This window comes from Corvus cornix, chromosome 17 (genome assembly GCF_000738735.6).
Source record: "Corvus cornix cornix isolate S_Up_H32 chromosome 17, ASM73873v5, whole genome shotgun sequence".
Lineage (NCBI taxonomy): Eukaryota > Metazoa > Chordata > Aves > Passeriformes > Corvidae > Corvus > Corvus cornix.
Window position 1 is genome coordinate 4,682,699 of NC_046346.1, and position 13,186 is coordinate 4,695,884.

The 13,186-nt window shown below is 45.2% G+C and overlaps 1 protein-coding gene across 2 annotated transcripts in view; it reads right to left on the minus strand.

Annotated features, from left to right (window-relative positions):
• Nucleotides 1–4,166: 4,166 nt before the first annotated feature.
• Nucleotides 4,167–13,186, minus strand: part of NUP214 (nucleoporin 214) — a 38,923-nt gene continuing 29,903 nt past the window's right edge. Inside the window, exons 30-36 of one of the 2 annotated variants that reach the window (XM_039561674.1) lie at nucleotides 12,982–13,052; nucleotides 12,332–12,485; nucleotides 10,862–11,011; nucleotides 9,451–9,622; nucleotides 5,922–6,064; nucleotides 5,061–5,085; nucleotides 4,167–4,377 (exon numbers count right to left, since the gene is read on the minus strand). In XM_039561674.1, coding sequence (XP_039417608.1) covers nucleotides 4,344–4,377; nucleotides 5,061–5,085; nucleotides 5,922–6,064; nucleotides 9,451–9,622; nucleotides 10,862–11,011; nucleotides 12,332–12,485; nucleotides 12,982–13,052 — 749 coding nt within the window. In that variant the 3' untranslated portion in view covers nucleotides 4,167–4,343. Of the gene's footprint in view, nucleotides 4,378–5,060; nucleotides 5,086–5,921; nucleotides 6,065–9,450; nucleotides 9,623–10,861; nucleotides 11,012–12,331; nucleotides 12,489–12,981; nucleotides 13,053–13,186 lie in introns of both variants that reach the window. The other variant, XM_039561673.1, reaches the window with a different exon arrangement.

Here is a 13,186-nt window from a genome sequence, read left to right on the forward strand (position 1 = left end):
TCCATGCTGGGATGGGTCCGTGAGGAGGCAGGACTGCAGCCCAGGCTGGAGCAGCAGGAGTGGAGCCCCAGCACTTGGGCTTATCTCCTGTGCAGGGAACACACAAGTCCTGAAACAGGCACTGGCAGCACAGAGCCTGCATGAGATAAGGGCAGGCAGGGGAAGTCCTGGCTCTGCAGCAGGGACAGACACACGTTGGCAGAGAAGGAGCTTTGTGACCTACTGGGAGCTGCAGGAAAAGGAGGTGGGGATGGGGTGAGGTGAGGAATGTGCTGAGCGTGACCACAGAGCCCCTGGGGAGTTGAGCCCACGGACACAGGAGGTGTGCAGAGCTGGAAAATGTATCGACACATCCAAGCTCATCCCTGGGAGAGGAAGAGTCATGGGGTCACAAAGGTTGGAAAAGACCTCCAAGGTCACGGAATCCAACCTTTGATTAAACACTCCCATGTCAACTAAACCAGAGCACTGAGTGCCTGTTCTCCATGGCTGCAAGAGCCCAGAGCCTCGTGGCTGCGAGAGGGAGGACAGGGATGGACTCACTGCTGACTGAGGGCTGCTCATCCCTGTGAGCCACAGGCGCCTCTCCCCAGCCCCTGGGGCTCCACACGACATTTATCTAGGAACAAAACCTTCCCTGGCACTCCCAGACTTGCTCATGCCAAAGCCTCATGCAGGATTATTTTCCCTTGTAAGCAATGCTGGAAGCAATGCATGAGGGACACATGAAAACTAAGAAGGGATAAATAAAATGTCACTTCAGCCTCCGAGCCTGGACACGTACATGGCTGAGGGGAGAAGGGAGCTCTGCTCCACAATGCTGCCAGGGACAGAGACCAGTGCCCCGATTCCTGGGCAAAGGAGTGGCAGGAGAGGCAGTGCCACCACCTGCCTTCACCTTTCCACAGCCTTGCTCCCTGCTCCCAGCATCTGGAGCAAGGGAATGTTCCACACCACTTTTCCAACCTCCATCTCTCACAGGGATCCTACTCATCCCTGAGATTCATCCCTCCCACACCTGAGCACACCACGGCAGCTCCCGGTCAGGGCTGAGCAGCCCTTCCTGCGCAGGACGGTCGTGGCAGGAGCATGCTCTGGTTTCCCCCACAGAGCATCGCCAGGATTTTGGCCAGGGACACGTCAGCCCTGCCCCTGGCAGGAAGGTGGCCACGAGGGACAGGCAAGCCAAGGGATATAACCCAGCAGCACAGGATGAACTCCAGCTCTGCCATCCTGTCCCAGCTCGACAGCAGCAGGATGCCACCGGCGTTTGTCCTCTGGTCGCCTCCACACTGTGGCACAGAAGGGTCAAAGGAATGATGTCCTTCCCTTCCCAGGACACAGAACCAGACAGAGGGATACAGCCAAGACCATATTTTTAAATACCAAGCATTATACAGCAAAAACCTTTCGAACATGAGATTTAAGTAATTTTTTTTCTGCCTCTGTGACAAAGCTATGGTTTTGCCTTTTTTTTTTTTTCCCAGAAGAAGCTCTTTTCTTTGTTGCTCTTTTAGCCTTCAAGGAAGCAGAAATCCCTGTTTTGGTCTCCCCACAGGTTTGGGGAGATCCTCTCTGTGCCTGAGGCTCCCCTCTGCCCACCAGTGACACCATCCCTAGTGCTCTGCCATAGCAGAGCCCTGCCAGCACTCGGCTTCCCGCTGCCTTGAGGCCACAGCGTGGTCTCAGGGGAGGGGAAAGTATGTGTGCTTTCATTAGAAATAATTAAGACCTTGCCTTTGATAAAAGCCTTGGAAGATTTCTGCTCATACTGAAACAGCAGGAAAAAAGAGGCACAGCCACCTCAGCACAGGCAAGGCTCCTCCAGAACAGTGGAGTGAGGGCTGTTGGTTATCCAAGGATGAGCCAGCACGGACAAACCACTGAGTGAGACTCCAAGCCTGGTTACTCCTTGAATTCTTCCCCAGCACTGCCAAGACTGGGGGTTTCTGCATTAGCAGCTTTACTCTTTGGTGGATGTCCACCCACAGAGCACTGGACAGAGGCCTCACGATCAGAGGCCACTTAGCACAGGTGACACAGCCCGTGACAGCTTCTGGCAGCCACCAAGCCACTGCCACACGCACTTGCCAAGTCCTTGAGTCATCTAATGAAAATGCAGATTTTCCAAAGCCGACGCTGCTGGGTTTTGTGCGTATTCCTGTGGGCTTGTGGTCACGATCAGCCTCTCTGCGCTGCTCAGCTCCTCCAGCAGCTACTATGGAAACAGGGAGCAGCACCTGTTTCTCAAGGGCAGGTAGTTCAGGGGGTTGGGCTGGTTCAGCCAGGATTTGGGAAGCATTGCAAGAAAATGGGTGTTCAGTCTGGGTCTGGGATAATTCTAAAGGCACTTCACCTGCCAGGAGTTAAACAGGTACCAAGCAGCAGAGCAGGGACACCCCCAACTGCTCCCATCATTCCAAAAGAGGAACTTTAAATGGCTCAGCGTGCCAACACCACATTCTTACCAAGCCAATCTTCTCCATAGCAAGAGGCTTCTGAGCTATCTGGGGGAGCACAGCTGATATGGCCTCCGAGGAGGTGTCACATGCCACAGTGAGGGGAGATTAATGCAAAGAATTTAAGGTCAATGGTTTGGGCCAGCTGCTATTTATAAAGAGGAAGGAAAGCAGAACAGCAGTTTCACCTCTAGGCCTTAAGAAATGTCTTGTCAAGGAGAACACACTGGGAGGGGCACACCTTAATCCATCTTCAGCTTTTCTTCACCTCCAAACCAGCCAGTTTGGGAGTATTCTCTCCTCTGTCCCAGTGCTGTGGTCCCTGGATCACCAGAACTCTCCCTCTTCCACCAAAGGGACTGGGAGGTTAAACCCAAACCCCAACAGTGCTGCCTCTAACATGACCCAATGCACACCAGGGTCCGGAAATCCAGGGCATATGGAAAAGCCTTGGAGCCCATGGCCTTGCAAAGCCTCTTCACAGCTAAAACTAAGTCCTCCTTGTACACTGAATGTCCCACATTTCTTCATTTTTCAAGGAAACCTGTCCAACATCATTCCCAGGTGCAGAGACAGGAAGGACACCTGGCACAAGGTGGGACAGGAGTTAGGAAAACATTTTTTAGGCTGACTTGAAAAAAGCACTTTCTTCAGGAACTGTTGACAAATATAAGTAGTTTATAATGGATATGAAAACAAGAAGTTATCAGTTATTTACAATTCCCCAAAATGATCACATGCCCACCAAACCAGAAAATGTCACCTGTCGTCATATCATGGGATAGTAAAAAAAAGGAAAAAAAGAAACATTAGAATGTTTCTAGTGAAAACAGAAAAAGCAGAATTCCTCAAAACATCCTAAGAGGACCAAGAAGAAAAGCCCATCCAATCTGCATGTACTCAGCTAACACACGAGCTGCTATTTCAAATGTGTTATTCACAGAGCAACAAAACCTGATTACATCATCTGGAGGTTTCATGGAGGTCAGCTGCATCAAATAGAAAAAGTGTTTGGCCAGAACGCCTTTGGGGCATTCTTTACAACATTTGTTTAGCATGTTCGAGTATAAACACAGGAGAATTTCACAAATGATATTGACTAAAGCCAAAAGCTACAGGGGACAAAGCACAATCTCATCCCTGTCAGAAAAAAAATGTATCCAACAGTAGAATCCAAAAGCCAAAGCCAAAAAAAGCAAATCACTAATGCCTCTGGATGGAGGTCACATGTCTGCTTCCAGGGCCAGAAGTTTTCCCCAGAACCTGAGTTCCATTTTTTGAGTTCTGTAAGATTTACAGAAAGGTAAAAATAGGAGAGCTTTTACTTCCCACCTCTTTGCTGAATGTTACTGCCATGGGAACGTGCTCTGCACGCTGCCAGCTTCTTCCCAGATAATTTCCTATTTCTCCACTAAGCCTCTGGCTCACACATGACTCAGTTTTAGCGCTTCACTGAGATAAGCATGTGCCCCAGCCTAGACTTAAAATTAGCAGGGCAAACCTCAGCCCCTTCTTCAGAGCCTGGGATAATCAGGCATTCTATTAATGAAAAATGTGCTGGTTTATGTCAGCAACCAACTGGAGCTCCTCCCTTGTGTAGGCAAGGGATGGACAAGAGAAAGCTGAGCCCAGCACAGAGCTGGTAAGCCCAGCATACACCCATCTCCTCTTGATGCAGGGAGATAAACCCTTCCACCACAAAAAACATCAAGCCAGATAAAATAGTTTAATATAGAGCGAGAAGAAGTATTGCATAAAAATAAGCAAAATCTTTTTCTTAAAAAAAAAAGTCTGAGAACTCGTATTTAGAAGAAAAGCTGGTTGGGTATCGATCATGTGGGTGACTCATGAATGCAGGAGCTACAGGAAGAGTTCAGGATGTTCCTAGCTTCTCCATCCACTAAATCCAGAGGAAGATCTGTGGAGCAAGATAAAAAGAAAACCACAGCAATCAGTGCTAGAGCCTCCTTCCAGCAGCATTAATTCAGCAGATCTCTCAGTCAAACCTCCAGTCTCCCTAGTACCAGAAGCTTTTTATGAGAACTCACGAGTATTTCCAGCCTCTTTTACCTGAGCCTGCAGCAACACACACTGACTCGATATAATTGTGCTTATTCTAGAGCCTGCCATCTGCAGAGATCCACGCTCTCTCTATTTGACAGGGAAACAAAGTTTAAGAAACTTGCTGGAAGGGATCCAGCCAGGCAGAGGCAGAGCAGATGACAGAATTAACCTTTAACTGTAAATCATCATCTCACTTCAGCCACAAAAGTACCAATTTATTTCTTCATTCCTTGTTTCAACCTGATAAATGGAGCAGACTCCTGATTCACACACACAGCTTGAGCACGTACATCATGTCCTTGAGAGATGGAGAAGGAGCATGATCCAAGTGGAAATTCTCTCTTAAGAGACAGATAAACCTCACTGGAAAGCACACATCCAGAGCCTGGACTTGGAGCTCTGCAGTACCACCAAAATGGAAATCAGAACGAGTATTTAAATGCTATTTTCAGAGTTTGTTCTTGCAAACCATTCCACTCTTTATTCTGATTCAATTCTTATTTTTAATGAAGAGTTAAGACACAAAATGGTACTTACGTGTTAGGTGATCCAAAACCAAACCCTGAAAGAAAAGCAAGATAGAAAAATAGTTGGTAAAGGGGAAAATGAATGCGTAGGATTTGTAGTAAATGTCCCCTCCCACACACAGATTGAAAAATACTTCTTTCCTGCCTTAGGCCAGGAAAAAAGCGATGGGCAAACAATGGAAGTCAAATCTCCATCTAGAAGAGAAGTGACTTGCCTGGCTCCTAAGAGAGCTTGGCTTTCACTGCTCATCAGCCAGGTCATTCATTAGCAGCCCTGCAGACAATCTGCCTGTTTGTTCCTCTCTCTCTCTGAGTTGCTTTCTGGAGGTGGTTTGTGCTTAATGCAGGCCCCTGGTGTCAGGCAGCCACCACAGAACATGGCCTTGCACGGGCTCTGCTCTGAGCCCTGGCTAAATCACTGTGGCTTCACTGAATTGCAGCAGAAAAACATTTGGCTGTTGGTGTTTCAGTTCGATTTTGCAGTGCATATTACTCTGACACTGAGTACTTACACCACAGATACCCAAGCACATGGCACTGAAGAGATACTCCTTATTTCTCAATATTTGCCTTTGAGGAGAAAGAGCAACTCCACAAAAACAGGTGAAAAGCAATAATCTGAGGAGGTGTGCAGAGAAGAGTGATGTGCTGACATTGCACACAGCAGATCAGTGATGGTATTAGGAGCTGAAGGCTGAGAAGGTGCTACACCCCACCCTGCACCTCAGTTCTCCTGGACACGGTGCCTTCCCTACAGCACCACCAAGGACCAGGCAGATATTTGGCAGGGAGCTGAGGAGTCACACCCAATTTCCAGGGAAAACCAGAGACATGGGGGCTGTTAGGGTGATTATATTTTAGCCTCTCCTACCTCCTCCACCTGTCCCAAAAGCTGAGAATCCACTGCTTTGTGTGCCAAAGCCGCTGCCCTGCTGGGACAGGGAGCCAAACGTGGGGGTGTTTTGGTTTGCCAAGGTGCCAAACGACGCCGTGTTGTTACTGGTACCACCAAACCTGCAGGTTTTGAAGAGAAATTCTGAGTTTGCAAACATCTTCTCACTTACACTGGAAGTTTGTCCCCATACCCATGATAACTGTGCACTCCTTACATGAGGATACATCAAAAGGTGAGATCAGCTGATACGAATAATTGTTCATTTTGGAAAGAGATTTCCTGGTTTGGGAGAGACTATTGTACATAGAAAGGTCTGTTCAGCTCCCATTCTTGACACATGCTGGGCAGGAAGGCAAATATGTTCATGCTTACACAGGGTATGTTTTCAAGTGCTTGGAAATACCAACTCCAGCTATCAAATGGAACATTTTAATTCACCTCTGTGCGTGGTTTTCACCAAAAGTACAGCATCATTTCGTTTCACAAACAGGGCAGCAAACCGAGAATTGGTGTGAGCTGCTCAAAGCCAGAGCACAAAGCAGGGCCCAGATACAGAACCCAGATTCCCAAATTTCAGGGGGTACCTTCCCCACTGCCCACGCAACCATCAGCGAATTTCTCAATTCCTTTCTCTCCCCAGCCCATTTTGAACCACACAAGGTTCCAGTGTTTCCTTGAAGATCTGCACCTACCTGGCACTTCTCCCCGCCACCTCTAACTAATCACTTCCTAATTGCTTTTGGGGACTGAAATAAGAAACACTTTTATATATGGAAATGTGTCTTTCTCCACCCACTCTGTCCAACCAGGCAGCACAGAGCTCTCAGTGTGACACAACTAATAAGACCATGACATACAATATGCTTCTGTGCCCCCTCTACACTTCTCCCCATTCTGAATGTAAGAAATGCTCTCAAAAAACGACCCTCAAGTTTAAGTTAAACTGGAAAAAAGGCAGACACAACATTTCCAAATGACAAGCTCTGCTAAAGCTCTGCAAGTGAACAACAATCCTAAAACCCAGCAGCAGCCTGAGCAGAGCTGGACAAGTCACAGTGTGCCAGCTCTGCAAGGCTGTGCCTCACACAAGCTCCTGTCATTTCTCACTTAAAATACAACCTGACAGCACGTTAACCCACCTCTCCATCCATCCACATCTAGGAGACTTTTAAAAACCCAAAACACAAACCCACATCAAAAGCTATCTCTCCAGATAAAAGACAGCCCTTGTAGCAGTGTGACAAGCAATTCACCTGGTAAAGGACATCACCTCTCCTCTCCCAGCCACTGCCACGTGTGCACAATGCTTCCACAGACAGCAGTAGATACCAGGGGCAGTTCAGTGACTTTGCATCTCTGGCCCTGCTTTGGCTCCTCACCCCTGTACTTGCAGGCAGCACCAGCTCAGAACCACAAATGTGCTTTTCTCAGGAAAAGCAGAACAGGTTTTTTAGTTCTTTTTAAAAGGAAGCAAGATTGGGTGATGTGTTTAGAACAAGAGGTTTTAGAGTGCTCCATCTTCTCAGGAGCATGCCACAACACACAAATCCTGTCCATCTGGTGTAAGGAAGAAGAAGTGAAAATGGTGACAAGGAAACCTGTGGTTCAAACTGCTCCTTTTGGTTGCAACCAGGAGAGGCCTGTCATAAGGGCTGCACACAGTGTAAGTAAGAAACAGCTTAATATGGACAGATTTTCTTTGAGACATATAAAAGACATGACATGCAGTCATTGCCTAGTAACAATTTAATCCAACCTATCTTGCCCAGATTTCCAGTCCTTTTTTAAAGCTGCTGTGCAAAACACAATTGAGATGCACTTGAGGTTAGTTTATAAAAGCAAAACATTATTTGCCCACCAACAGTTGGAACTGCAGGCTCTGAAGTAGTGGTTTCTGACACCCCAGTCATTTATTGAGTGATGCAGATTTTTCAGAGTTGAAGCAGTATGAATCACAAGTATTTAAGTCAGCAGAATATTCTCAGGAACTTGGAGCTAATACAACACCATGTACTTGCAAGTGGCTTCTTTGGAATTGGGATTTTTAAAGTTTCACTTCAAGAGAAAGGCAGAAAGGAAGTCCTGCACAGATTCTACATTATACTGCAGAATTAAACTATTGCTCAACATTTTGTGGTGAGGTTTGGATTTTTGTAAAGCTGCCTGGGAATTCTGCACACTCTTTTAAAGTTCTAAAAATCAACATCCTCAGGGAACTCTGAAAATACCAGACTGAATTTGTACCTTTCTAGTAGAGAAAAAATTGTCAAAGCTTCCCACAAGTTAAGTCACTGAATTATCTTTCTTGAGTCTGCAGACTGCTTATGCAAGACCTCTTTTCCATCAACATGCTGCTTGTTCTGAATCCCATTTTATCTTTAAGCTCTCCATGTTGTCACAGAGCATATCAAGTCTCAGTACAAAATCCTGCAGCACAAAGGCTGGATGTTGGAACTGAACAAACTACCAGTTGATTTAAGCTACGTCATCCCTACAAACACATCCTTGTTTGTGGAGATTTAATTAAGCTGCCTGCATTTTCACCCTTTCCAAAGGGACTCCTCAATTTGCTGCACATTCTGGACAGCAGGAGCACCTGGCTGAAGCTTCCCCCAGCTCCAGGGTACCTGCCCACACCTCACACAGGGAATTAACAAGTCACACTTGTGGATGTCCCCCTGTGCCTTATGCAAAGGCAGCTCCTCCTGAAACCAGACAAAGAGACAAACACTTGTGAAATAAATAAACACCAAGACTGGGAAGACGTCTGGTTTCCTCTCCTCACTGGAAGTTTTTCTCTTTTGAATTGGCTCTGTGCAGTCTGACTGTAACTGCAGGACAGGAAGGAGTGCTGCTGGCTGCTAGCACAGTGCTGAAGAACTGCATTTGCTGCCGACTGCAGAAGCTGCTTGACGAGGTTTGGAATTTTTTATTTGCTGAACAAAGCGAGGAATAATGTGCTGTCTGCTCTGGTGCCAAGCACAGGCTTAGGGGGTACAGGAACAGGTAAAAACAATCAGTGAGGGATAAACATGAAGTGCTCTGGGAGCACAGGCTGTTACAAGTGCCTCATCCCACAGGTGAGAGAACAGCCTGAATTCTCATTAGCATCTCTAGCCCAAATGTAACCAGAGGATAAAGTGTCTGGACAGAGTCACAAATAACAATATTGTTATTTTCTTTGCTAGGCATAGTTTGTAGTCCTAGGTTTGCACTCATTAAATGCACACAGAGAAAATACCCCTGCATTTCCTCACACAGTTGCAAGCTGACATCTCTAAAGCTAAAGGTTCAACACAAGAGTATCAGCATTAAAATGATCCCACACATTACTTCCTTTGGGGTACAAGTTTTAGTTTTACACCTTAATTGTTTTTTTCTTTTAAACAAACAAACCAAGGACACTTTGAGCTGACCAATCAATGACTGAATATATTCGTTATGTTAAAGCAGAAGTAACCAAGCACAATCTTGTCATGCAAGAAGGTTGTTTTCCCTGGCTTACCCAAATCCTCCAGCGCTGGCTGCTGCTGTCCCCTCGCCGAACACTTTGCCTCCCGTTGAGCCCAGAGGGCTTGAAAAGGTTGGGGCTGAACCGAATGCTGGCACCCCTCCAAACCCAGGGGATCCCCCAAAAGTGGGAGGGCTGCCAAACACTGGAGCAGCACCGAAGCCACCTGAGCAAAACAGAGGCAAAAAAGGGGACAAGAACATCACATAAACGATAACGCAGAGAGAGAAAACAAAGAGCAGATTTCCAAGTAGATAATGGGGCCGTTCATCTTATCATATGGACACCAAAGTATTTATAGGATTAATTCCAGTCTGCAGGGTGTTTTATTGCAAAAGATACGGATAAGAAGTGCCTGAATGCATGAAAGAAAACTGCAACTGGCAAGTCTTCCCCATCTCTTAAGATCAGAGAGTAGAAGCAAACTTGGGTTTTAGGTGCTTCAGTGATGCAAAGATTCAGGAGGTAGGGGATGATCTAATCCTGGTTTAAGTGGTGGAAACTAAAATGGAAGGATTAAATGCCAGGTCAGTGGAAGTGCCTGCAGGGAATCAAGAACTTATGTCTGCTCTTGGCATTTTCTGTTCAGGGTTTAGCTGCCTCCTGCAGCTCTGAATGGATTTCTACCCAGATTATTTTATTCTATGTTCGTCTGCTGATATTATTGGCCCATTTCTAATTGACACTGTGGAACGTGAAGTCCTTCACCTGCTCTTTTATTTGACCAGGGATGAGGATAGGACACCACAGCACATTTTAATACCCAGGGTGAAATTCCAGTCCATGCCAAGGTAATGGATACTGTTTGGCTGTAAACACAAAAGGTCTGGAAAAAAAATAAATGCTAGGCCTGAATTATTTAAACACAGATCAGATATTTTGTTACCTCTATCTCTAGGAAGTTAAGAACATTTATCCCAGGGGCTGAAGCTTTGCTTGGCAAACACTCACTTTCACAATATTAACATGTTTCACTTTCCTTTTCCCACTATTTTTAAGTAGTGAAATGAGAATAAAAGAGGTTACAAAACCCAGGGTGAAGTTTGTAAAATAATATTCCAAGGAAGTATCTAAAATAGGAAAACTGTATTCAGTTCCATGTTCTGTACTCTCGATTGTACAGAACATAAGACCAGAACTAAATTACACAGCTCTCAGCTCTTAAATTGCAATGGGAATTTTTGAAATGAACACCTGAGCGTGTAGTTTACTGGATGCTGCATAAGAGAGAGTAATAATCTGCCTTAGACCCACCAGTTAAAGCTCCATTCAGTTATTTTTTATTTACTGTTCAGAGACAGTTCTTGTCCATGCACCGAGTCCAGGCTGTGGACAGCTAAGTGGCAGAACAGCAAGTATCTCCCAGACAATGTGGGTTGTCCCAGTGGGTGGATTCCCAAAGTACCTGCTTTGTTTGGACTGGAGAACCCAAAGCCTTGGGAGGCCACACTTCCACCACCGGAGCTGAAAGTGCCCGTAGGCTTCTGCTCTCCAAAGGAGGAGCTGCCAAATCCAAAAGTCTTTGCCCCGCTGTTCCCAAATAAGCTCGAAGAATCTGGGGAGATGAAGAATATTTATAAACAGCCAATACTCATAGCAGACTATGTTCTACACTGCACTTCATTAGCTGAAGCAGGAGAAGGGAAAATTACTTTTCTTTCCCCAGCCCCCAAGCACACACTGAACATCACACTGAAAACAACACAGGGAGAAGCCAAGGTTTCCTTTATTCCTACGGGACTTTGTAGTTCCACCAAGATCCATTCTGCATCTGATGGACCAGTAGCAACCCTTTATTGCTGCAATCTAGTAAATCACCAGGAGGGATGATTTGTTTAGATGCATCCTGTGCCCCAGTCAGTAAAAGACAATTCCTCAAGTGAGAAATGCCAGCAGCTACAGTCTCTCCAGACAACACAAATATCAGCAAACCACAAATTAAAGATTCTCAGCTGTTTTGGCAATGCTCAGTATTTCTACACAAGATTATCTAACAGGACCTTAAAGTAGGAGCCAAACTTTTCCAGCCTTACTGAGAAATTAACTCATTTTTTCACCCTTCATAAGCCTACAGGGAGTTTTTGCATCTAGAGGCAGGACACAGAACAACCAAAGCTTTTCTATGGTGAACCATCTGTTTTGTTTCATCACAAAACCCAGAACTGCATTAAATGATTAAATTAGCAAGGTTAGAAAACTGACCTCAACCATTAATCCCAATGGATCATTAAAGATGTAATAAAATAAATGGATTTTCTGTCTTAAGGCTTGAAGTGCTACTTCTAACCACTTGCAGCACTAATTTTAAAGCTTTCCTTTGTTTCCCAACTTTCATGCTTAGCCACTGCTTCCCCTTCTTTGTGCTTTCTATCTATCCATATGTCACAGCAAATTTTGATGAAGTATGCTGCATGTGCTGCATAATGATATTAATTTTTTGGCAGAGGGTAACAAAAATTCTATACCTCACATATTATTACACCTCACATATTGATTCTTGGCAATTTTTACAGTCTTAGGGCAACGAGAGAGGATTAAAGCTTTCTAACTTCCAACCAAGTTGGAGGCAGAAACTCAATGACAAGAATTTGGAGTATTCCATTTTAATGAAGGACTTGGCCAAGAATTCTCTACAGAATATAGATGTTATTCACTCTTCTTGCATCTGCTTGTTTATTTCAATGGCTTCCCTACTTGTTTTCCATAAACCTAGAAGAAAAATTCTGGATTACACATTACACATACTCTGGGTTACCCCCCCAAAGCCTTTCATATTAACACAGAATTTACTCAAAAACAATTAGCAGCAGAAAATCAGATGGGATCACAAAAGCAGATGGAAATCACATTTTGTATTCTTGTTCAATTCACTTACTCTGGGAAGCTGCAGATCCAAATCCTCCACTGGAGGAACTGAAGGGATTCTTATTGGCTGCATCCTGACTTGGCTTTCCTCCTAAACCACTGAAGAAGCCTCCACCTCTCCCACCACTTCCAGCTCCAAACAAGCCTGCACTGGAAGAAGATGGCTGCTAGAACACAAAAAGGACAAGAAAGGGATTTAAGCAAAGTCAAAGCAGCATGTGTTCCCCCCAAGGCTGCTCTGCCTGGGCTGTTTCTCTGGATGTCTGAAGGAGCTGACAAACCAGCCAGAAATCACCTTCCAAAATGGAACACCATGAAATTTTATTTAAGTCTGTCTTAAATCTTGTCCACAGCACAGAATAATGCCTTTGAGACTTGCCCTACACTTGCCCTACTTTCCACTTAGCATGGAATCAAGGCAGGAGACTTACTGCATCTGTCTTATCTTGCATGTGATAAAATATTTGTCTCCATACCCCCTGGAGTACTCATGCTCATGTGGTGCTCACCACAACAGCAAATATCTCCAGTACAGACTGGGACACATTTTATTAAACACATCAAATTGTATTTTTAAAAATATATCAGAAATAGGGAACCCTGACCAAGTCCCCCACATATAACAGCCCTTTGTTTCTACAAAAAGCCATAAATACTTGCCTGGCCAAAGACAGTGCCTCCAGTATTTGCTGCTTGCCCAAACACAGAACCTGTGTTACTAGAACCAAAACCTAGAAGAAAAAAAGAAAAATTAACCACAAGAACTATTATTAGAGTGTAAGACATTCAGGGAGGTGACACTAGACCAGGACAGGAAAAGGACAGCTCTTCCATGCCAGAACACAGGGATATGAATGATGTTACC